General features: G+C 38.5%; 1 protein-coding gene across 1 annotated transcript in view; it reads left to right on the top strand.

Moving 5' to 3' along the window:
* The window catches only part of shank3a (SH3 and multiple ankyrin repeat domains 3a), a 336,974-nt gene that overhangs the window by 261,072 nt on the left and 52,294 nt on the right, over nt 1-23,608 (top strand). The window contains 7 exon segments of the mRNA XM_072913723.1: nt 2,618-2,731; nt 6,310-6,385; nt 15,278-15,360; nt 17,854-17,978; nt 18,106-18,241; nt 19,764-19,844; nt 19,959-19,982. Coding sequence (XP_072769824.1) covers nt 2,618-2,731; nt 6,310-6,385; nt 15,278-15,360; nt 17,854-17,978; nt 18,106-18,241; nt 19,764-19,844; nt 19,959-19,982 — 639 coding nt within the window.

The raw sequence follows: 23,608 nt of genomic DNA, 5'->3' as shown, positions 1-23,608 counted from the left end.
TAAATACAGTAGTATAGTAGACCTAAGTATTCATTAAGTACCACCATAATGACATTAAAATACAGTAGTGTAGTAGACCTAAGTATTCATTAAGTACCACCATAATGACAACATTAAATTCAGTAGTGTAGTAGACCTAAGTATTCCTTAAGTACCACCATAATGACTACATTAAATACAGTAGTATAGTAGACCTAAGTATTCATTAAGTACCACCATAATGACATTAAAATACAGTAGTGTAGTAGACCTAAGTATTCATTAAGTACCACCATAATGACTACATTAAATACAATAGTGTAGTAGACCTAAGTATTCATTAAGTACCACCATAATTACATTAAATACAGTAGTGTAGTAGACCTAAGTATTCATTAAGTACCACCATAATGACTACATTAAATACAGTAGTGTAGTAGACCTAAGTATTCATTAAGTACCACCATAATGACAACATTAAATACAGTAGTGTAGTAGACCTAAGTATTCATTAAGTACCACCATAATGACTACATTAAATACAGTAGTGTAGTAGACCTAAGTATTCATTAAGTACCACCATAATGACAACATTAAATTCAGTAGTGTAGTAGACCTAAGTATTCATTAAGTACCACCATAATGACTACATTAAATACAGTAGTGTAGTAGACCTAAGTATTCATTAAGTACCACCATGACGACATTAAATACAGTAGTGTAGTAGACCTAAGTATTCATTAAGTACCACCATAATGACATTAAATACAGTAGTGTAGTAGACCTAAGTATTCATTAAGTACCACCATAATGACTACATTAAATACAGTAGTGTAGTAGACCTAAGTATTCATTAAGTACCACCATAATGACTACATTAAATACAGTAGTGTAGTAGACCTAAGTATTCATTAAGTACCACCATAATGACAACATTAAATTCAGTAGTGTAGTAGACCTAAGTATTCATTAAGTACCACCATAATGACTACATTAAATACAGTAGTGTAGTAGACCCAAGTATTCATTAAGTACCACCATAATGACAACATTAAAATACAGTAGAGTAATAGACCTAAGTATTCATTAAGTACCACCATAATGACAACATTAAATACAGTAGTGTAGTAGACCTAAGTATTCATTAAGTACCAACATAATGACATTAAACACAGTAGTGTAGTAGACCTAAGTATTCATTAAGTACCACCATAATGACATTAAAATACAGTAGTGTAGTAGACCTAAGTATTCATTAAGTACCACCATAATGACAACATTAAATTCAGTAGTGTAGTAGACCTAAGTATTCCTTAAGTACCACCATAATGACTACATTAAATACAGTAGTATAGTAGACCTAAGTATTCATTAAGTACCACCATAATGACATTAAAATACAGTAGTGTAGTAGACCTAAGTATTCATTAAGTACCACCATAATGACAACATTAAATTCAGTAGTGTAGTAGACCTAAGTATTCCTTAAGTACCACCATAATGACTACATTAAATACAGTAGTATAGTAGACCTAAGTATTCATTAAGTACCACCATAATGACATTAAAATACAGTAGTGTAGTAGACCTAAGTATTCATTAAGTACCACCATAATGACAACATTAAATACAGTAGTGTAGTAGACCTAAGTATTCATTAAGTACCACCATAATGACAACATTAAATACAGTAGTGTAGTAGACCTAAGTATTCATTAAGTACCACCATAATGACATTAAAATACAGTAGTGTAGTAGACCTAAGTATTCATTAAGTACCACCATAATGACAACATTAAATACAGTAGTGTAGTAGACCTAAGTATTCATTAAGTACCACCATAATGACAACATTAAATACAGTAGTGTAGTAGACCTAAGTATTCATTAAGTACCACCATAATGACAACATTAAATACAGTAGTGTAGTAGACCTAAGTATTCTTTAAGTACCACCATAATGACATTAAACACAGTAGTGTAGTAGACCTAAGTATTTATTAAGTACCACCATAATGACTACATTAAATACAGTAGTGTAGTAGACCTAAGTATTCATTAAGTACCACCATAATGACTACATTAAATACAGAAGTGTAGTAGACCTAAGTATTCATTAAGTACCACCATAATGACTACATTAAATACAGTAGTGTAGTAGAGTAGTGTCACCACCTCTCTTTGGACTCATTGTGTTTAGTATCCTGAAAGTGTTCACTTTTGCCACATTGTGTTGTTGCAGCCTTCTTCCAAAATGGAGTAAATTCATTGTTGTCCTCAAAATTCTACACACAATTCCCCATAATGACCATGTGAAAGGTGATTTCAAACATGTTTGCAAATGTATTAAAACAAACAAAATGTCTATAAGTATTCATATCCTTTTCTTGACTTAGTTGACGCACATTTGGCAGAAATTACACCTGAAGTCTCGGGCTTTGTGCATGTTGTACTTTCTTCCCCAAGCACAATGCGCTGAACTGACGGTGTTGAATGAATCCCAGGAACACGTGTGCTACTGTGCCTAATATTGTGGCCCCTCCCCCGCCTGCTGACTCCTGTCATTTCCTGCCCTTCTTCTGCCGCCCATGAGCAAACGCTGGCAGTTTTACCATGGAAATGTTTGTGTGTGTTGCAGTGCTGAGCATAGGAGAAGGAGGCTTCTGGGAAGGCAGCGTCAAAGGGAGGACGGGATGGTTTCCTGCCGACTGTGTGGAAGAAGTTCAGATTAGGCAGTTTGACCCCCGGCTCGGTAAGATGCTTCTTTTTCACCTGACTGAGTCACCTGACTGAGTCACCTGACTGAGTTACCTCACTGAGTCGCCTGGCTGAGTCACCTGACTGAGTCACCTGAATGTGTCACCTGACTGTGTCACCTGAATGTGTCACCTGACTGTGTCACCTGAATGTGTCACCTGACTGTGTCACCTGACTGAGTCACCTGGCTGAGTCACCTGACTGAGTCGCCTGACTGAGTCACCTGGCTGAGTCACCTGACTGAGTCGCCTGACTGAGTCACCTGACTGAGTCGCCTGACTGAGTCACCTGACTGAGTCACCTTACTGAGTCACCTGAATGTGTCGCCTGACTGTGTCACCTGACTGAGTCACCTGAATGTGTCACCTGATTGTGTCACCTGACTGAGTCACCTGGCTGAGTCACCTGACTGAGTCGCCTGACTGAGTCACCTGACTGAGTCACCTTACTGAGTCACCTGAATGTGTCGCCTGACTGTGTCACCTGACTGAGTCACCTGAATGTGTCACCTGATTGTGTCACCTGACTGAGTCACCTGAATGTGTCACCTGATTGTGTCACCTGACTGAGTCACCTGACTGAGTCACCTGACTGAGTTACCTCACTGAGTCGCCTGGCTGAGTCACCTGACTGAGTCACCTGAATGTGTCACCTGACTGTGTCACCTGAATGTGTCACCTGACTGTGTCACCTGAATGTGTCACCTGACTGTGTCACCTGACTGAGTCACCTGGCTGAGTCACCTGACTGAGTCGCCTGACTGAGTCACCTGGCTGAGTCACCTGACTGAGTCGCCTGACTGAGTCACCTGACTGAGTCGCCTGACTGAGTCACCTGACTGAGTCACCTTACTGAGTCACCTGAATGTGTCGCCTGACTGTGTCACCTGACTGAGTCACCTGAATGTGTCACCTGATTGTGTCACCTGACTGAGTCACCTGGCTGAGTCACCTGACTGAGTCGCCTGACTGAGTCACCTGACTGAGTCACCTTACTGAGTCACCTGAATGTGTCGCCTGACTGTGTCACCTGACTGAGTCACCTGAATGTGTCACCTGATTGTGTCACCTGACTGAGTCACCTGAATGTGTCACCTGATTGTGTCACCTGACTGAGTCACCTGACTGAGTCACCTGAATGTGTCACCTGACTGTGTCACCTGACTGTGTCACCTGAATGAGTCACCTGACTGAGTCATCTGAATGTGTCACCTGACTGAGTCACCTGACTGAGTCACCTGAATGTGTCACCTGACTGTGTCACCTGAATGTGTCACCTGACTGTGTCACCTGACTGTGTCACCTGAATGAGTCACCTGACTGAGTCATCTGAATGTGTCACATTACACACGTTGACACACACACACTAATCAATATGTCCAAGTTGGATGACTTAACTTCCTTTCTTTCACTCATCCTTCTACTTTTATTGTGAAAAGGAGGCAGGAAATCAAAAGATGGAATGACTTTTTCTAAAAGTGCAGGAAGTTCAATGCCACTTCACATTGAAAGTTGCCCTCCGAGCTCCCATTTATCTTCGGTGAGCGCTGTGCAGGGGTGAAAAATGTCTGCTAAGAGAGTGGGGGTGAAAAAAGAGGAAAGAAGGCGGGATGAGGGGGTGAAAAATGGTGGCTGAGAGAGTGGGGGTGAAAAGAAGAGGGTGTGAGGAAGCTGGTGGAGAAGATGAGGGTGCAGAGCAAATGTATTGATGGGACTCATTAGGAGTGATGTGTTATTTAGACTCATCAAACATGGCGTCATGGCCTCAATACGTGCCTCCGGTCACGTGCTCTCGCCACCAGCCCGTACGAGGCCTTCATGGTTTGCACGTGCTAACAGAGGACCCAACTTCCTAATGACGGCTGCAAAATAGCTGCAGGCCACTCATTTTCACCGAGTTCTCGGTCAATCTCTGGGCTGCAATCTGCTGGGATCAGAGCCCGCCCTCCATCCTGCTGTCCACCAATAGGAAAGAAGCGGCCGTGCCTTCATTTTTCACCACTCTACCTGCAGCCTTCAGGAGCGTAATCATTTCTCTGGCTGATGGAAAAAGCAACTTGAACAAGCTTTCTCTTTGTGCTCATTTACTCCGTCCCCACGGCGCCACACTCCAGTGACTCACGCCGCATGAATCAGCCGCGTCAGGCCGGGTCGCCTATTTTTAGCCCGGCCATTAAGAAGTTGTGGAATGTGTCTGCACTCCCTCGGAATGCATAAACATCAGCGATGCTGCGGCAGTGTCGCAATGAGGGGGGAGGGACACAATGTTATGTACACTTGGCTGAGAGTGGCCTTTTAGGGGTGGTCCTCCAACCAGCCACCACAAGTCTCACGTTTTAGTGGTGGTCCTCCAACCAGCCACCGCAAGTCCTACGTTTTAGTGGTGGTCCTCCAACCAGCCACGGCAAGACCCACATTTGGGGGTGTTCCTTCAACCAGCCGCCGCAAGTCCCACATTTTAGTAGTGGTCCTCCAACCAGCCACCGCAAGACCCACATTTTAGTGGTGGTCCTCCAACCAGCCACCGCAAGACCCACATTTTAGCGGTGGTCCTCCAACCAGCCAACGCAAATCCCACATTTTAGTGGTGGTCCTCCAACCAGCCAACGCAAATCCCACATTTTAGTGGTGGCCCTCCAACCAGCCACCGCAAGACCCACATTTTAGTGGTGGTCCTCCAACCAGCCACCGCAAGTCCCACATTTTAGTGGTGGTCCTCCAACCAGCCACCGCAAGACCCACATTTTAGTGGTGGTCCTCCAACCAGCCACGGCAAGTCCCACATTTTAGTGGTGGTCCTCCAACCAGCCACCGCAAGACCCACATTTTAGTGGTGGTCCTCCAACCAGCCCCCGCAAGACCCACATTTTAGTGGTGATCCTCCAACCAGCCCCCGCAAGACCCACATTTTAGTGGTGGTCCTCCAACCAGCCGCCGCAAGTCCCACATTTTAGTGGTGGTTCTCCAACCATCCACCGCAAGTCCCACATTTTAGTGGTAGTCCTCCAACCAGCAACCACAAGTCCCACATTTTAGTGGTGGTCCTCCAACCAGCCACCGCAAGTCCCACATTTTAGTGGTGGTCCTCCAACCAGCCACCGCAAGACCCACATTTTAGTGGTGGTCCTCCAACCAGCCACGGCAAGTCCCACATTTTAGCGGTGGTCCTCCAACCAAGTCCCACATTTTAGTGGTGGTTGATGACTAAGTACAGTGTAATCATAATTCGCCCTGCCATTGAACATGTTGATGACTAAGTACAGTGTAATCATAATTCGCCCTGCCATTGAACATGTTGATGACTAAGTACAGTGTAATCATAATTCGCCCTGCCATTGAACATGTTGATGACTAAGTACAGTGTAATCATAATTCGCCCTGCCATTGAACATGTTGATGACTAAGTACACTGTAATCATAAGTGGCCCTGCCATTGAACATGTCGATGACTAAGTACAGTGTAAACATAAGTTGCCCTGCCATTGAACATGTTGATGACTAAGTACAGTGTAATCATAATTCGCCCTGCCATTGAACATGTTGATGACTAAGTACAGTGTAATCATGTGTGCAGAGACGCGAGAGGACCGCACCAAGCGACTGTTCAGACACTACACCGTGGGTTCCTATGACAACTTCACCTCCTACAGGTACGCTCTTTTTACCGTGCTGCAGTCTTGTATTACATCCTCCTTGCACGAGTCTGACCTGGACTTGACTGCCCCCTAAAGGCGACACGCCGCCACTGCGCTTGTTTGGCTTCAACCGACTTTGAGTGGCCTTATAAAAACAAGAAAGAACGATACTTTACGAATGTGAAATAAATGTCAAAAATCACCTTTGAATGGAAGTGTAGACTTTCAGATTTGATAAAACGTGCTATTTACTATTCAGGGTGTGTATTGTAAAAGGTGGCTGGAGTGCAGAGGTGTCACTGAGGGCCACATGGCACTTATGTTTGGCCCCTGAGGGACGATTCTAACAGTCAATACTATTATTACACCATTTTTTATGCATTTTATTAGTAGATTTTTTTAAAGTAAAATGTAAAAGAAATATATGGTAAGTTGCAATAATGTCACCTCAAAATGAAGTGTATTTTACTGTAAATGTAGTGTATATTACTGTACATGTAGTGTATATTACTGTAAATGTAGTGTATATTATTGTAAATGTAGTATATATTACTGTAAATGTAGTGTATATTACTGTACATGTAGTGTATATAACTGTACATGTAGTGTATATTACTGTACATGTAGTGTATATAACTGTAAATGTAGTGTATATTACTGTAAATGTAGTGTATATTACTGTAAATGTAGTGTATATGACTGTACATGTAGTGTATATTACTGTAAATGTAGTGTATATGATTGTACATGTAGTGTATATTACTGTAAATGTAGTATATATTACTGTACATGTAGTGTATATTACTGTAAATGTAGTGTATATGACTGTACATGTAGTGTATATTACTGTAAATATAGTATATATTACTGTACATGTAGTGTATATGAATGTACATGTAGTGTGTATTACTGTAAATGTAGTGTATATTACTGTATATGTAGTGTATAATACTGTAAATGTAGTGTATATAACTACATGTAGTGTATATTACTGTAAATGTAGTGTATATAACTGTACATGTAGTGTATATTACTGTAAATGTAGTGTATATGACTGTAAATGTAGTGTATATTACTGTACATGTAGTGTATATTACTGTAAATGGAAAAACACTCCTGATGCTTTTATGGTAAAAAGAAAAAGGCAGCTCAGTTGCCAGAATTTTACTGTAAAATGTACTTCTTTTTTTTTTACTGTAAATAAAAAAAACTGCAATTTCACAGTAAAATGTTGGCACCATGTTTGATGATTAACACCATGCCTAACCTTCACTCTAACCCTAACCCTAACCGTTAGGGTTAGGGTTAGGGATGGTGTTATTCTTACATGTTGATGGTGCTATTCTTTCATGTTGATGGTGTTATTCTTTCATGTTGATGGTGTTATTTTTACATGTTGATGGTGTTATTCTTACATGTTGATGGTGTTATTTTTACATGTTGATGGTGTTATTCTTACATGTTGATGGTGTTATTCTTACATGTTGATGATGTTATTCTTACATGTTGATGGTGTTATTCTTACATGTTGATGGTGTTATTCTTACATGTTGATGGTGTTATTTTTACATGTGTGATGGTGTTATTCTTACATGTTGATGATGTTATTCTTACATGTTGATGGTGTTATCCTTACATGTTGATGGTGTTATTCTTACATGTTGATGGTGTTATTCTTACATGTTGATGGTGTTATTCTTACATGTTGATGGTGTTATTCTTACATGTTGATGGTGTTATTCTTTCATGTTGATGTGTTATTTTTACATGTTGATGGTGTTATTCTTACATGTTGATGGTGTTATTCTTTCATGTTGATGTGTTATTTTTACATGTTGATGGTGTTATTCTTACATGTTGATGGTGTTATTCTTTCATGTTGATGTGTTATTTTTACATGTTGATGGTGTTATTCTTACATGTTGATGGTGTTATTCTTACATGTGTGATGGTGTTATTCTTTCATGTTGATGTGTTATTTTTACATGTTGATGGTGTTATTCTTACATGTTGATGGTGTTATTCTTACATGTTGATGATGTTATTCTTACATGTTGATGGTGTTATTCTTACATGTTGATGGTGTTATTCTTACATGTTGATGGTGTTATTTTTACATGTGTGATGGTGTTATTCTTACATGTTGATGATGTTATTCTTACATGTTGATGGTGTTATCCTTACATGTTGATGGTGTTATTTTTACATGTGTGATGGTGTTATTCTTACATGTTGATGATGTTATTCTTACATGTTGATGGTGTTATCCTTACATGTTGATGGTGTTATTCTTACATGTTGATGGTGTTATTTTTACATGTGTGATGGTGTTATTCTTACATGTTGATGATGTTATTCTTACATGTTGATGGTGTTATCCTTACATGTTGATGGTGTTATTCTTACATGTTGATGGTGTTATTCTTACATGTTGATGGTGTTATTCTTACATGTTGATGGTGTTATTCTTACATGTTGATGGTGTTATTCTTTCATGTTGATGTGTTATTTTTACATGTTGATGGTGTTATTCTTACATGTTGATGGTGTTATTCTTTCATGTTGATGTGTTATTTTTACATGTTGATGGTGTTATTCTTACATGTTGATGGTGTTATTCTTTCATGTTGATGTGTTATTTTTACATGTTGATGGTGTTATTCTTACATGTTGATGGTGTTATTCTTACATGTGTGATGGTGTTATTCTTTCATGTTGATGTGTTATTTTTACATGTTGATGGTGTTATTCTTACATGTGTGATGGTGTTATTCTTACATGTTTGATGGTGTTATTCCTACATGTTGATGGTGTTATTCATACATGTTGATGGTGTTATTCTTACATGTGTGATGGTGTTATTCTTACATGTTGATGGTGTTATTTTTACATGTGTGATGGTGTTATTCTTGCATGTTGATGGTGTTATTCTTACATGTAGATGTGTTATTCTTACATGTTGATGGTGTTATTTTTACATGTTGATGGTGTTATTCTTACATGTTGATGGTGTTATCCTTACATGTTGATGGTGTTATTTTTACATGTTGATGGTGTTATTCTTACATGTTGATGGTGTTATTCTTACATGTTGATGGTGTTATTCTTACATGTTGATGGTGTTATTTTTACATGTTGATGGTGTTATTCGTACATGTTGATGGTGTTATTTTTAGATGTTGATGGTGTTATTCTTACATGTTGATGGTGTTATTTTTACATGTGTGATGGTGTTATTCTTACATGTTGATGGTGTTATTCTTACATGTTGATGGTGTTATTTTTACATGTGTGATGGTGTTATTCTTACATGTTGATGGTGTTATTCTTACATGTTGATGGTATTATTCTTACATGTGTGATGGTGTTATTCTTACATGTTGATGGTGTTATTCTAACATGTTGATGGTGTTATTCTTACATGTTGATGGTATTATTCTTACATGTGTGATGGTGTTATTCTTACATGTTTGATGGTGTTATTCTTACATGTTGATGGTGTTATTCTTACATGTTGATGGTGTTATTCTTACATGTTGATTGTGTTATTATTACATGTTTGATGGTGTTATTCTTACATGTTGATGGTGTTATTCTTAAATGTGTGATGGTGTTATTCTTACATGTTGATGGTGTTATTCTTACATATGTGATGGTGTTATTCTTACATGTTAATGGTGTTATTTTTACATGTTGATGGTGTTATTCTTACATGTTGATGGTGTTATTCTTACATGTTGATGGTGTTATTCTTTCATGTTGATGTGTTATTTTTACATGTTGATGGTGTTATTCTTACATGTTGATGGTGTTATTCTTACATGTGTGATGGTGTTATTCTTTCATGTTGATGTGTTATTTTTACATGTTGATGGTGTTATTCTTACATGTGTGATGGTGTTATTCTTACATGTTTGATGGTGTTATTCCTACATGTTGATGGTGTTATTCGTACATGTTGATGGTGTTATTCTTACATGTGTGATGGTGTTATTCTTACATGTTGATGGTGTTATTTTTACATGTGTGATGGTGTTATTCTTGCATGTTGATGGTGTTATTCTTACATGTAGATGTGTTATTCTTACATGTTGATGGTGTTATTTTTACATGTTGATGGTGTTATTCTTACATGTTGATGGTGTTATCCTTACATGTTGATGGTGTTATTTTTACATGTTGATGGTGTTATTCTTACATGTTGATGGTGTTATTCTTACATGTTGATGGTGTTATTTTTACATGTTGATGGTGTTATTCTTACATGTTGATGGTGTTATTCTTACATGTTGATGATGTTATTCTTACATGTTGATGGTGTTATTCTTACATGTTGATGGTGTTATTCTTTCATGTTGATGTGTTATTTTTACATGTTGATGGTGTTATTCTTACATGTGGATGGTGTTATTTTTACATGTTGATGGTGTTATTCGTACATGTTGATGGTGTTATTCTTACATGTTGATGGTGTTATTCTTTCATGTTGATGTGTTATTTTTACATGTTGATGGTGTTATTCTTACATGTTGATGGTGTTATTCTTACATGTGTGATGGTGTTATTCTTTCATGTTGATGTGTTATTTTACATGTGGTTGGTGTTATTCTTACATGTGTGATGGTGTTATTCTTACATGTTTGATGGTGTTATTCCTACATGTTGATGGTGTTATTCGTACATGTTGATGGTGTTATTCTTACATGTGTGATGGTGTTATTCTTACATGTTGATGGTGTTATTTTTACATGTTGATGGTGTTATTCTTACATGTTGATGGTGTTATTTTTACATGTTGATGGTGTTATTCTTACATGTTGATGGTGTTATTCTTACATGTCGATGGTGTTATTCTTACATGTTGATGGTGTTATTCTTACATGTTGATGGTGTTATTCTTACATGTTGATGGTGTTATTCTTACATGTTGATGGTGTTATTTTTACATGTTGATGGTGTTATTCTTACATGTTGATGGTGTTATTCTTACATGTGTGATGGTGTTATTCTTACATGTTGATGGTGTTATTCTTACATGTTGATAGTGTTATTCTTACATGTTGATGGTGTTATTCTTACATGTTGATGGTGTTATTTTTACATGTTGATGGTGTTATTCTTACATGTTGATGGTGTTCTTTTTACATGTTTGATGGTGTTATTCTTACATGTTGATGGTGTTATTCTTACATGTTGATGGTGTTATTCTTACATGTGTGATGGTGTTATTCTTTCATGTTGATGGTGTTATTCTTACACGTTGATGGTGTTATTCTTAAATGTTGATGGTGTTATTCTTACACGTTGATGGTGTTATTTTTATATGTTTAATGGTGTTATTCTTACATGTTGATGGTGTTATTCTTACATGTTGATGGTGTTATTCTTACATGTTTGATGGTGTTATTCTTACATGTTGATGGTGTTATTCCTACATGTTGATGGTGTTATTCTTACATGTTGATGGTGTTATTCTTACATGTGTGATGGTGTTATTCTTTCATGTTGATGGTGTTATTCTTACACGTTGATGGTGTTATTCTTAAATGTTGATGGTGTTATTCTTACACGTTGATGGTGTTATTTTTATATGTTTAATGGTGTTATTCTTACATGTTGATGGTGTTATTCTTACATGTTGATGGTGTTATTCTTACATGTTTGATGGTGTTATTCTTACATGTTGATGGTGTTATTCTTACATGTTGATGGTGTTATTTTTACATGTGTGATGTTGTTATTCTTACATGTTGATGGTGTTATTTTTACATGTTGATGGTGTTATTCTTACATGTTGATGGTGTTATTCTTACATGTGTGATGGTGTTATTCTTACATGTTGATGGTGTTATTCTTACATGTTGATGGTGTTATTTTTACATGTTGATGGTGTTATTCTTACATGTTGATGGTGTTATTCTTACATGTTGATGGTGTTATTCTTACATGTTGATGGTGTTATTTTTACAAGTTTGATGGTGTTATTCTTACATGTTGATGGTGTTATTCTTACATGTTGATGGTGTTATTTTTACATGTTGATGGTGTTATTCTTACATGTTGATGGTGTTACTCTTACATGTTGATGGTGTTATTCCTACAATCACCTTAGGCCATGGACAGATGATGAAATATGAGCGTATGGAGGAATAATGGAGTCACATTTCAAAGGGCGGGTGTTCAAGTTTCTTTTTACTGCTCAATAATAAATAATAAAACAAGCTCCCTCCTGCATAAAGGATCTCAGTGCTAAGTCAAAGTGTTGCTATGAAGCTAACGGAGTCAACACAAGCCTTTTTTATTTGTGTGATGACTCCATTTCACACTTTTCTATTCAAAACCACAGAAGATGGAAACATTGAAGTTGTGTCATCAAAGTTTCAGGATACTTCTAATAAAATATTTCTCCTGATTTGGGTGTCAACATGAATTTGACACTTTTGCAGCTGTTATACAGTGGTGGTCAAAAGTTGACATACACTTGTAAAGAACATCATGTCATGGCTGTCTTGAGTATCCAATCATTTCTACAACTCTTATTTTTTTGTGATAGAGTGATTGGAGCACATACTTGTTGGTCACAAAAAACATTCATGAAGTTTGCTTCTTTTATGAATTTATTATGGGTCTACTGAAAATGTGAGTCAAAAGTATACGTACAACAATGTTAATATTTGCTTACATGTCCCTTGGCAAGTTTACCTGCAATAAGGCGCTTTTGGTAGCCATCCACAAGCTTCTGCTTGAATTGTTGACCACTCCTCTTGACAAAATTGGTGCAGTTCAGCTAAATGTGTTGGTTTTCTGACATGGACTTGTTTCTTCAGCATTGTCCACACGTTTAAGTCAGGACTTTGGGAAGGCCATTCTAAAACCTTCAGCCTGATTTAGCCATTCCTTTACCACTTTTGACGCATGTTTGGGGGTCATTGTCCTGTTGGAACACCCAACTGCGCCCAAGACCCAACCTCCGGGCTGATGATTTTAGGTTGTCCATTTAAAGCACCAGTTCCATTGGTAGCAAAACAGGCCCAGACCAAATTACTACCACCACCATGCTTGACGGTAGGGATGGTGTTCCTGGGATTAAAGTCCTCGCCTTTTCTCCTCCAAACATATTGTTGGGTATTGTGGCCAAACAGCTCAATTTTGGTTTAATCTGACATCACATGGACAAAGATAAGACCTTCTGGAGGAATGTGTGTGTGTGTGTGTGTGTGTGTGTGTGTGTGTGTGTGTGTGTGTGTGTGTGTGTGTGTGTGTGTGTGTGTGTGTGTGTACCTTGAAGGTAGAAAAGTATTCAGCATGTTGTTGAAAATGTTGGCTCCAAACATGTGTTGCATAAAAGCATGAAGATATCTGAGAGATTTTTTTAATTTTAATTAAAAAATGTATATATATTTTTAACATTTATATTTGGATTTAATATTTGTATTGAAATACTTAGGTTTATATTTATCATTAAAAATATTTACCCTTTGAGATTTATATTCAACATATAGATTTATATATATTATTTAGATTTGGTGTTTAGTCGTAGGAGAACATCCACTCTGAGTCTCTGGTGGTTAGTCGAAGGAGAACATCCACTCTGAGTCTCTGGTGGTTAGTTGTAGGAGAACATCCACTCTGAGTCTCTGGTGGTTAGTCATTGGAGAACATCCACTCTGAGTCTCTGGTGGTTAGTTGTAGAAGAACATCCACTCTGAGTCTCTGGTGGTTAGTTGTAGGAGAACATCCACTCTGAGTCTCTGGTGGTTAGTCGTAGGAGAACATCCACTCTGAGTCTCTGGTGGTTAGTTGTAGGAGAACATCCACTCTGAGTCTCTGGTGGTTAGTCGTAGGAGAACATCTACTCTGAGTCTCTGGTGGTTAGTTGTAGGAGAACATCCACTCTGAGTCTCTGGTGGTTAGTTGTAGGAGAACATCCACTCTGAGTCTCTGGTGGTTAGTTGTAGGAGAACATCCACTCTGAGTCTCTGGTGGTTAGTTGTAGGAGAACATCCACTCTGAGTCTCTGGTGGTTAGTCGTAGGAGAACATCTACTCTGAGTCTCTGGTGGTTAGTTGTAGGAGAACATCCACTCTGAGTCTCTGGTGGTTAGTTGTAGGAGAACATCCACTCTGAGTCTCTGGTGGTTAGTCGTAGGAGAACATCCACTCTGAGTCTCTGGTGGTTAGTCATTGGAGAACATCCACTCTGAGTCTCTGGTGGTTAGTTGTAGGAGAACATCCACTCTGAGTATCTGGTGGTTAGTCGTAGGATAACATCCACTCTGAGTCTCTGGTGGTTAGTCGTAGGAGAACATCCACTCTGGGTCTCTGGTGGTTAGTCGTAGGAGAACATCCACTCTGAGTCTCTGGTGATTAGTCGTAGGAGAACATCCACTCTGAGTCTCTGGTGGTTAGTCATAGAAGAACATCCACTCTGAATCTCTGGTGGTTAGTCGTAGGAGAACATCCACTCTGAGTCTCTGGTGGTTAGTTGTAGGAGAACATCCACTCTGAGCCTCTGGTGGTTAGTCGTAGGAGAACATCCACTCTGAGCCTCTGGTGGTTAGTCGTAGGAGAACATCCACTCTGAGTCTCTGGTGGTTAATCGTAGGAGAACATCCACTCTGAGCCTCTGGTGGTTAGTTGTAGGAGAACATCCACTCTGAGTCTCTGGTGGTTAGTCGTAGGAGAACATCCACTCTGAGTCTCTGGTGGTTAGTTGTAGGAGAACATCTACTCTGAGTCTCTCAGCCAAGGAAGCCCTCTTCTTATGGAGGATCAGTCACAAGATTAATTCCCTCTTAAAATGCATCTCACACTTTGCTCCCAACCACTTGCATTTGTCCAGTGTGTGTGTGTGTGTGTGTGTGTGTGTGTGCTTTCATATCTATTTGATGTGTGCTATCCTTCACAGTGATTACATCATTGAGGAGAAGAATGCGGTCTTGCAGAAGAAAGAAAACGAGGGCTTCGGTTTTGTCCTGCGAGGAGCAAAAGGTGACTTTTCCTCTTCTTCAACAACTTTGTGTTGAAATACACAAAAGAGGTCAAAGGTCTATTGGAATAGTCTTCTTAAAGGGACACACACTGTAGTATACATGTCAGACCAGTAGGGGGTCTATTGGAATAGTCTTTTAAAGGGACACACACTGTAGTATACATGTCAGACCAGTAGGGGGTCTATTGGAATAGTCTTCTTAAAGACACACACACTGTAGTATACATGTCAGACCAGTAGGGGGTCTATTGGAATAGTCTTTTAAAGAGACACACACTGTAGTATACATGTCAGACCAGTAGGGGGTCTATTGGAATAGTCTTTTAAAGGGACACACACTGTAGTATACATGTCAGACCACTAGGGGGTTTATTGGAATAGTCTTTTAAAGGGACACACACTGTAGTATACATGTCAGACCAGTAGGGGGTCTATTGGAATAGTCTTTTAAAGGGACACCCACTGTAGTATACATGTCAGACCAGTAGGGGGTCTATTGGAATAGTCTTTTAAAGAGACCCACACTGTAGTATACATGTCAGACCAGTAGGGGGTCTATTGGAATAGTCTTTTAAAGGGACACACACTGTAGTATACATGTCAGACCAGTAGGGGGTCTATTGGAATAGTCTTTTAAAGGGACACACACTGTAGTACACATGTCAGACCAGTAGGGGGTCTATTGGAATAGTCTTTTAAAGGGACACACACTGTAGTACACATGTCAGGCCAGTAGGGGGTCTATTGGAATAGTCTTCTTAAAGGGACACACACTGTAGTATACATGTCAGACCAGTAGGGGGTCTATTGGAATAGTCTTTTAAAGGGACACACACTGTAGTATACATGTCAGACCAGTAGGAGGTCTAATGGAATTTTAAAGGGACACACACTGTAGTACACATGTCAGACCAGTAGGGGGTCTATTGGAATAGTCTTTTAAAGGGACACACACTGTAGTACACATGTCAGACCAGTAGGGGGTCTATTGGAATAGTCTTTTAAAGAGACACACACTGTAGTATACATGTCAGACCAGTAGGGGGTCTATTGGAATAGTCTTTTAAAGGGACACCCACTGTAGTATACATGTCAGACCAGTAGGGGGTCTATTGGAATAGTCTTTTAAAGGGACACACACTGTAGTATACATGTCAGACCAGTAGGGGGTCTATTGGAATAGTCTTCTTAAAGGGACACACACTGTAGTATACATGTCAGACCAGTAGGGGGTCTATTGGAATAGTCTTTTAAAGGGACATACACTGTAGTACACATGTCAGACCAGTAGGGGGTCTATTGGAATAGTCTTTTAAAGGGACACACACTGTAGTACACATGTCAGACCAGTAGGGGGTCTATTGGAATAGTCTTTTAAAGGGACACACACTGTAGTATACACGTCAGACCAGTAGGGGGTCTATTGGAATAGTCTTTTAAAGGGACACACACTGTAGTACACATGTCAGACCAGTAGGGGGTCTATTGGAATAGTCTTTTAAAGGGACACACACTGTAGTACACATGTCAGACCAGTAGGGGGTCTATTGGAATAGTTTTTTAAAGGGACACACACTGTAGTATACATGTCAGACCAGTAGGGGGTCTATTGGAATAGTCTTCTTAAAGGGACACACACTGTAGTATACATGTCAGACCAGTAGGGGGTCTATTGGAATAGTCTTTTTAAAGGGACACACACTGTAGTACACATGTCAGACCAGTAGGGGGTCTATTGGAATAGTCTTTTAAAGGGACACACACTGTAGTACACATGTCAGGCCAGTAGGGGGTCTATTGGAATAGTCTTCTTAAAGGGACACACACTGTAGTATACATGTCAGACCAGTAGGGGGTCTATTGGAATACGGTAGTCTTTTAAAGGGACACACACTGTAGTGCACACTGTAGTCAGGCCAGTTGTTATTGTGTGAGTCCTAGGCAGGCTGGCAGCTTTGGTCAACATGTGTGTGTGTGTGTGTGTGTGTGTGTGTGTGTGTGTGTGTGTGTGTGTGTGTGTGTGTGTGTGTGTGTGTGTTGTCCCATCTGCTCCACTCAGATTCAGTAAACTGGTCTGTGGTCATTTTCTCATCTATGTGTTTTTTCCACTCTCTACTTTACAAGCTCCATCATCCTCTCACAAGCATCCTGCATCCTAACACAAATTGCCTCGCCACTAGTCTCCATCACCACATTTTACTCCCCCCCCGTCCCCCACCCCCTTCTAGCATGGGATGGTTGCTATGGCAACCCCTCTAAGGCATCTTGGTGGGAGTCTGCTTTTATTTCTCTTTCTCTCACCGTGTAGAAGCCTTTGACACACACACACACACACACAACACTCACTCACTCACTCCCAGGTTGGGTTAGCGCCAAGATTGAATGGAATATTTTCTACAAGAGCAGCTGCTCACAAAGTGTGTGTTTGAAATGTGTCAACATGCTCTAAGACGTAGTTGATTGACAGCTGTCTCTTCTCCATTGTTTGTCAGCCGAGACGCCCATTGAAGAGTTCACGCCCACCCCCGCCTTCCCCGCCCTGCAGTACCTGGAGTCAGTGGACGTGGAAGGTGTGGCATGGAGGGCCAGCTTGAGGACAGGAGACTTTCTCATCGAAGTAATTCTTGTGTCATTCTCTCCTTGTGAGGTCAATGGGGTCATGCATGAATGAATGAATGAATGAATGAATGAATGTGTGATTCTCTCCTTGTGTGTTGAAACAACATTGTTCATGTCCCTGTCAGGTCAATGGGGTGAACGTGGTGAAGGTGGGTCACAAGCAGGTGGTGTCTTTAATCCGACAAGGAGGGAACCAGCTGCTGATGAAGGTGGTGTCCGTCATGCGGAAACCAGAGTCAGAGGAAGTTGTCCGCAAAAAAGGTACATTTTTATTACCTATTAGCACCTGTCATCATGCATTCACACCTGCTGGTGGTGGTAAGCTACATTCATCATGCATTCACACCTGCTGGCATACTTGCCAACCTTGAGACCTCCGATTTCGGGAGGTGGGGTGGAGGGGGGCGGGGGGCGTGGTCAGGGGCGTGGTTAAGAGGGGAGGAGTATATTTACAGCTAGAATTCACCAAGTCAAGTATTTCACACACATATATATATATATATATATATATATATATATATATATATATATATATATATATATATACATATATATATATATATATATATATATATAAGAAATACTTGACTTAGTGAAGTCAAGTATTTCATATATATATATATATATATATATATATATGTATATATATATATATGTATATATATATATATATATATATATATATATATATATATATATATATATATATATATATATATATATATAAGAAATACTTGGCATTCAGTGAATTCTAGCTATATATATATATATTTATTTTATTATATATATATATATATATATATATATATATATATATAAATAAATATATATATAGAAGAAATACTTGACTTTCAGTGAATTCTAGCTATATATATATATATATATATATATATATATATGTGTATGTATATATATATATATATATATATAGAAGAAATACTTGACGTTCAGTGAATTCTAGCTATATATATATTTATTTTATTTTATATATATATATATATATATATATATATATATATATATATATATAGAAGAAATACTTGATTTTCAGTGTTCATTTATTTACACATATACACACACATAACACTCATCTACTCATTGTTGAGTTAAGGGTTGAATTGTCCATCCTTGTTCTATTCTCTGTCACTATTTTTCTAACCATGCTGAACACCCTCTCTGATTATGCATTCCGCTTCGTCTCCTTGTTGTGTGCGCAGTTGTGCACTGCACTCTCTAAAAGCCGTAGATGTTATTGTCACATATGCATGTACACTAGATGGCAGTATTGTCCTGTTTAAGAGTGTCACAACATTGCTGTTTACGGCAGACGAACTGCTTTACGGTAGACAAAACGTGACTGCTGTTGTTGTGTGTTGTTGCCGCGCTGGGAGGACGTTAATGAAACTGCCTAACAATAAACCTGGAGGGGGCGTGGCCTCCAGCTCCGCCAGAATTTCGGGAGATTTTCGGGAGAAAATTTGTCCCGGGAGGTTTTCGGGAGAGGCGCTGAATTTCGGGAGTCTCCTGGAAAATCCGGGAGGGTTGGCAAGTATGCCTGCTGGTGGAAAGCTACATTCATCATGCATTCACACCTGCTGGTGGTAAGCTACATTCATCATTGATTCATTGAAGAAGGTCCTGACAAGGCACGTCCCAATGGGGGCCCATCAAAGCCGTGAAGACAGGATGGAAGGGGGCCAGGAGGGCACTGGGTCTCAAAGCCAAAGGACTTCCCTCTTCTCCTTCACCTTCCTCTTCAACGCCATACTTTTTTTCTCCACAGCACCGCCCCCTCCCAAGAGAGCCCCCAGCACCACCCTCACGCTGCGCTCCAAGTCCATGACCGCCGAGCTGGAAGAATTGGGTGAGTGCCCTCAACACACCGTCCTCTTCTTCTTCTCCCTCTTTCCAACTTTTGGCTATAGTCACTTTTCTCCGCTTGCTTTTTTTCCCCTCTGCTTTCATTTTTCTCAACAAGCTTCTGCTCGGAGGAGAAGAGGAGGTGAGTCTTATCTCAAATACTCCACGTGGGTCTTCTGCGTTCCTTTCAAAAGACCCCATGGCCTTCATTGAATGGAAACATTGGGTCAAAGAGTTGTGTCTCCAACCTAACTGGCAAACATGATGCAAGAAACCATGATGGAGGACGTTCATTCACTTCTTTAAGAAACAATCAGATAACAGACAGGACTACAAACTCAAGTCATTGCCAATGTTTACTAGGGTGGTGCCCATACCAATAGTTTACTACCGGTACCAACATGTATTTCCATACTTTTCTAAATAAAGGGCACCACATGCTCCTCTGCTCGTAAACCAGCAAAGTCACGAACCACTACATTTCAAATAGAGGTGGCCGCATGCGTTTGATCAAAACTGTAGCTGCCATTATGATGTTTTCTAATGACTGTAAGTCTTCAACTTTACTAAGTCTTCCAATGCTTGGAATCTGCATGATATACTCGTTACTATGGTCATCTAATGAGTTACTATGGTCATCTAATGAGTTACTATGGTCATCTAATGAGTTACTATGGTCATCTAATTAGTTACTATGGTCATCTAATGAGTTACTATGGTCATCTAATGAGTTACTATGGTCATCTAATGAGTTACTATGGTCTTCTAATTACTTACTATGGTCATCTAATGAGTTACTATGGTCATCTAAATAATTACCATGGTCTTACTATGGTCATCTAATGAGTTACTATGGTCTTCTAATGAGTTACTATGGTCATCTAATTAATTACTATGGTCTTACTATGGTCATCTAATGAGTTACTATGGTCTTCTAATGAGTTACTATGGTCATCTAATGAGTTACTATGGTCATCTAATGAGTTACTGTGGTCATCTAATGAGTTACTATGTTCTTCTAATGAGTTTCTGTGGTCATCTAATGAGATACCATGGTCATCTAATGAGTTACTATGGTCATCTAATGAGTTACTATGGTCTTCTAATGAGTTACTATGGTCTTCTAATGAGTTACTATGGTCTTCTAATGAGTTACTATGGTCATCTAATGAGTTACTATGGTCATCTAATGAGTTACTATGGTCATCTAATGAATTACTATGGTCATCTAATGAGTTACTATGGTCTTCTAATGAGTTACTATGGTCTTATAATTAGTTACTGTGGTCATCTAATGAGTTACTGTGGTCATCTAATGAGTTACTATGGTCTTCTAATGAGTTACTATGGTCTTATAATTAGTTACTGTGGTCATCTAATGAGTTACTGTGGTCATCTAATGAGTTACTATGGTCATCTAATGAATTACTATGGTCATCTAATGAGTTACTATGGTCTTCTAATGAGTTACTATGGTCTTCTAATGAGTTACTATGGTCATCTAATGAGTTACTATGGTCATCTAATGAGTTACTGTGGTCATCTAACGAGTTAATGTGATCTTCTAATGAGTTACTATGGTTATCTAATGAGTTACTATGGTCATCTAATGAGTTACTATGTTCTTCTAATGAGTTTCTGTGGTCATCTAATGAGATACCATGGTCATCTAATGAGTTACTATGGTCATCTAATGAGTTACTATGGTCTTCTAATGAGTTACTATGGTCATCTAATGAGTTACTATGGTCTTATAATTAGTTACTGTGGTCATCTAATGAGTTACTGTGGTCATCTAATGAGTTACTATGGTCATCTAATGAATTACTATGGTCATCTAATGAGTTACTATGGTCTTCTAATGAGTTACTATGGTCATCTAATGAGTTACTATGGTCTTATAATTAGTTACTGTGGTCATCTAATGAATTACTATGGTCTTATTATGGTCATCTAATGAGTTACTATGGTCTTCTAATAAGTTACTATGGTCATCTAATGAGTTACTATGGTCATCTAATGAATTACTATGGTCTTACTATGGTCATCTAATGAGTTACTATGGTCTTCTAATGAGTTACTATGGTCATCTAATGAGTTACTATGGTCATCTAATGAGTTACTGTGGTCATCTAATGAGTTAATGTGGTCTTCTAATGAGTTACTATGGTCACCTAATGAGTTACTATGGTCATCTAATGAGTTACTATGTTCTTCTAATGAGTTACTGTGGTCATCTAATGAGTTACTATGGTCATCTAATGAGTTGCTATGGTCTTCTAATGAGTTGCTATGGTCTTCTAATGAGTTACTATGGTCATCTAATGAGTTACTATGGTCTTCTAATTAGTTACTATGGTCATCTAATGAATTACTATGGTCTTACTATGGTCATCTAATGAGTTACTATGGTCTTCTAATGAGTTACTATGGTCATCTAATGAGTTACTATGGTCATCTAATGAGTTACTGTGGTCATCTAACGAGTTAATGTGGTCTTCTAATGAGTTACTATGGTCACCTAATGAGTTACTATGGTCATCTAATGAGTTACTATGTTCTTCTAATGAGTTACTGTGGTCATCTAATGAGTTACTATGGTCATCTAATGAGTTGCTATGGTCTTCTAATGAGTTGCTATGGTCTTCTAATGAGTTACTATGGTCATCTAATGAGTTACTATGGTCTTCTAATTAGTTACTATGGTCATCTAATGAGTTACTATGGTCATCTAATGAGTTACTATGGTCTTATAATTAGTTACTATGGTCATCTAATGAGTTACTGTGGTCTTCTAATGAGTTACTATGGTCATCTAATGAGTTACTATGGTCTTATAATTAGTTACTATGGTCATCTAATGAGTTACTGTGGTCATCTAATGAGTTACTATGGTCATCTAATGAATTACTATGGTCTTACTATGGTCATCTAATGAGTTACTATGGTCTTCTAATGAGTTACTATGGTCATCTAATGAGTTACTATGGACATCTAATGAGTTACTATGGTCATCTAATGAATTACTATGGTCATCGAATGAGTTACTATGGTCTTCTAATAAGTTACTATGGTCATCTAATGAGTTACTATGGTCATCTAATGAATTACTATGGTCTTACTATGGTCATCTAATGAGTTACTATGGTCTTCTAATGAGTTACTATGGTCATCTAATTAATTACTATGGTCTTACTATGGTCATCTAATGAGTTACTATGGTCTTCTAATGGGTTACTATGGTCATCTAATGAGTTACTATGGTCATCTAATGAGTTACTGTGGTCTTCTAATGAGTTACTATGGTCATCTAATGAGTTACTATGGTCATCTAATGAGTTACTATGTTCTTGTAATGAGTTACTGTGGTCATCTAATGAGTTACTATGGTCATCTAATGAGTTACTATGGTCTTCTAATGAGTTACTATGGTCATCTAATGAGTTACTGTGGTCATCTAATGAGTTACTATGGTCATCTAATGAGTTACTATGGTCTTCTAATGAGTTACTATGGTCTTCTAATGAGTTACTATGGTCATCTAATGAGTTACTGTGGTCATCTAATGAGTTACTGTGGTCATCTAATGAGTTACTATGGTCTTCTAATGAGTTACTATGGACTTCTAATGAGTTACTATGGTCATCTAATGAGTTACTATGGTCATCTAATGAGTTACTATGGTCATCTAATGAGTTACTATGGTCATCTAATTAGTTACTATGGTCATCTAATGAGTTACTATGGTCATCTAATGAGTTACTATGG

This window comes from Nerophis lumbriciformis, linkage group LG08 (genome assembly GCF_033978685.3).
Source record: "Nerophis lumbriciformis linkage group LG08, RoL_Nlum_v2.1, whole genome shotgun sequence".
NCBI classification, from domain to species: Eukaryota; Metazoa; Chordata; class Actinopteri; order Syngnathiformes; family Syngnathidae; genus Nerophis; species Nerophis lumbriciformis.
Note: the sequence above shows the minus strand (reverse complement) of the source record. Positions and strands in the feature narration are given on the sequence as shown.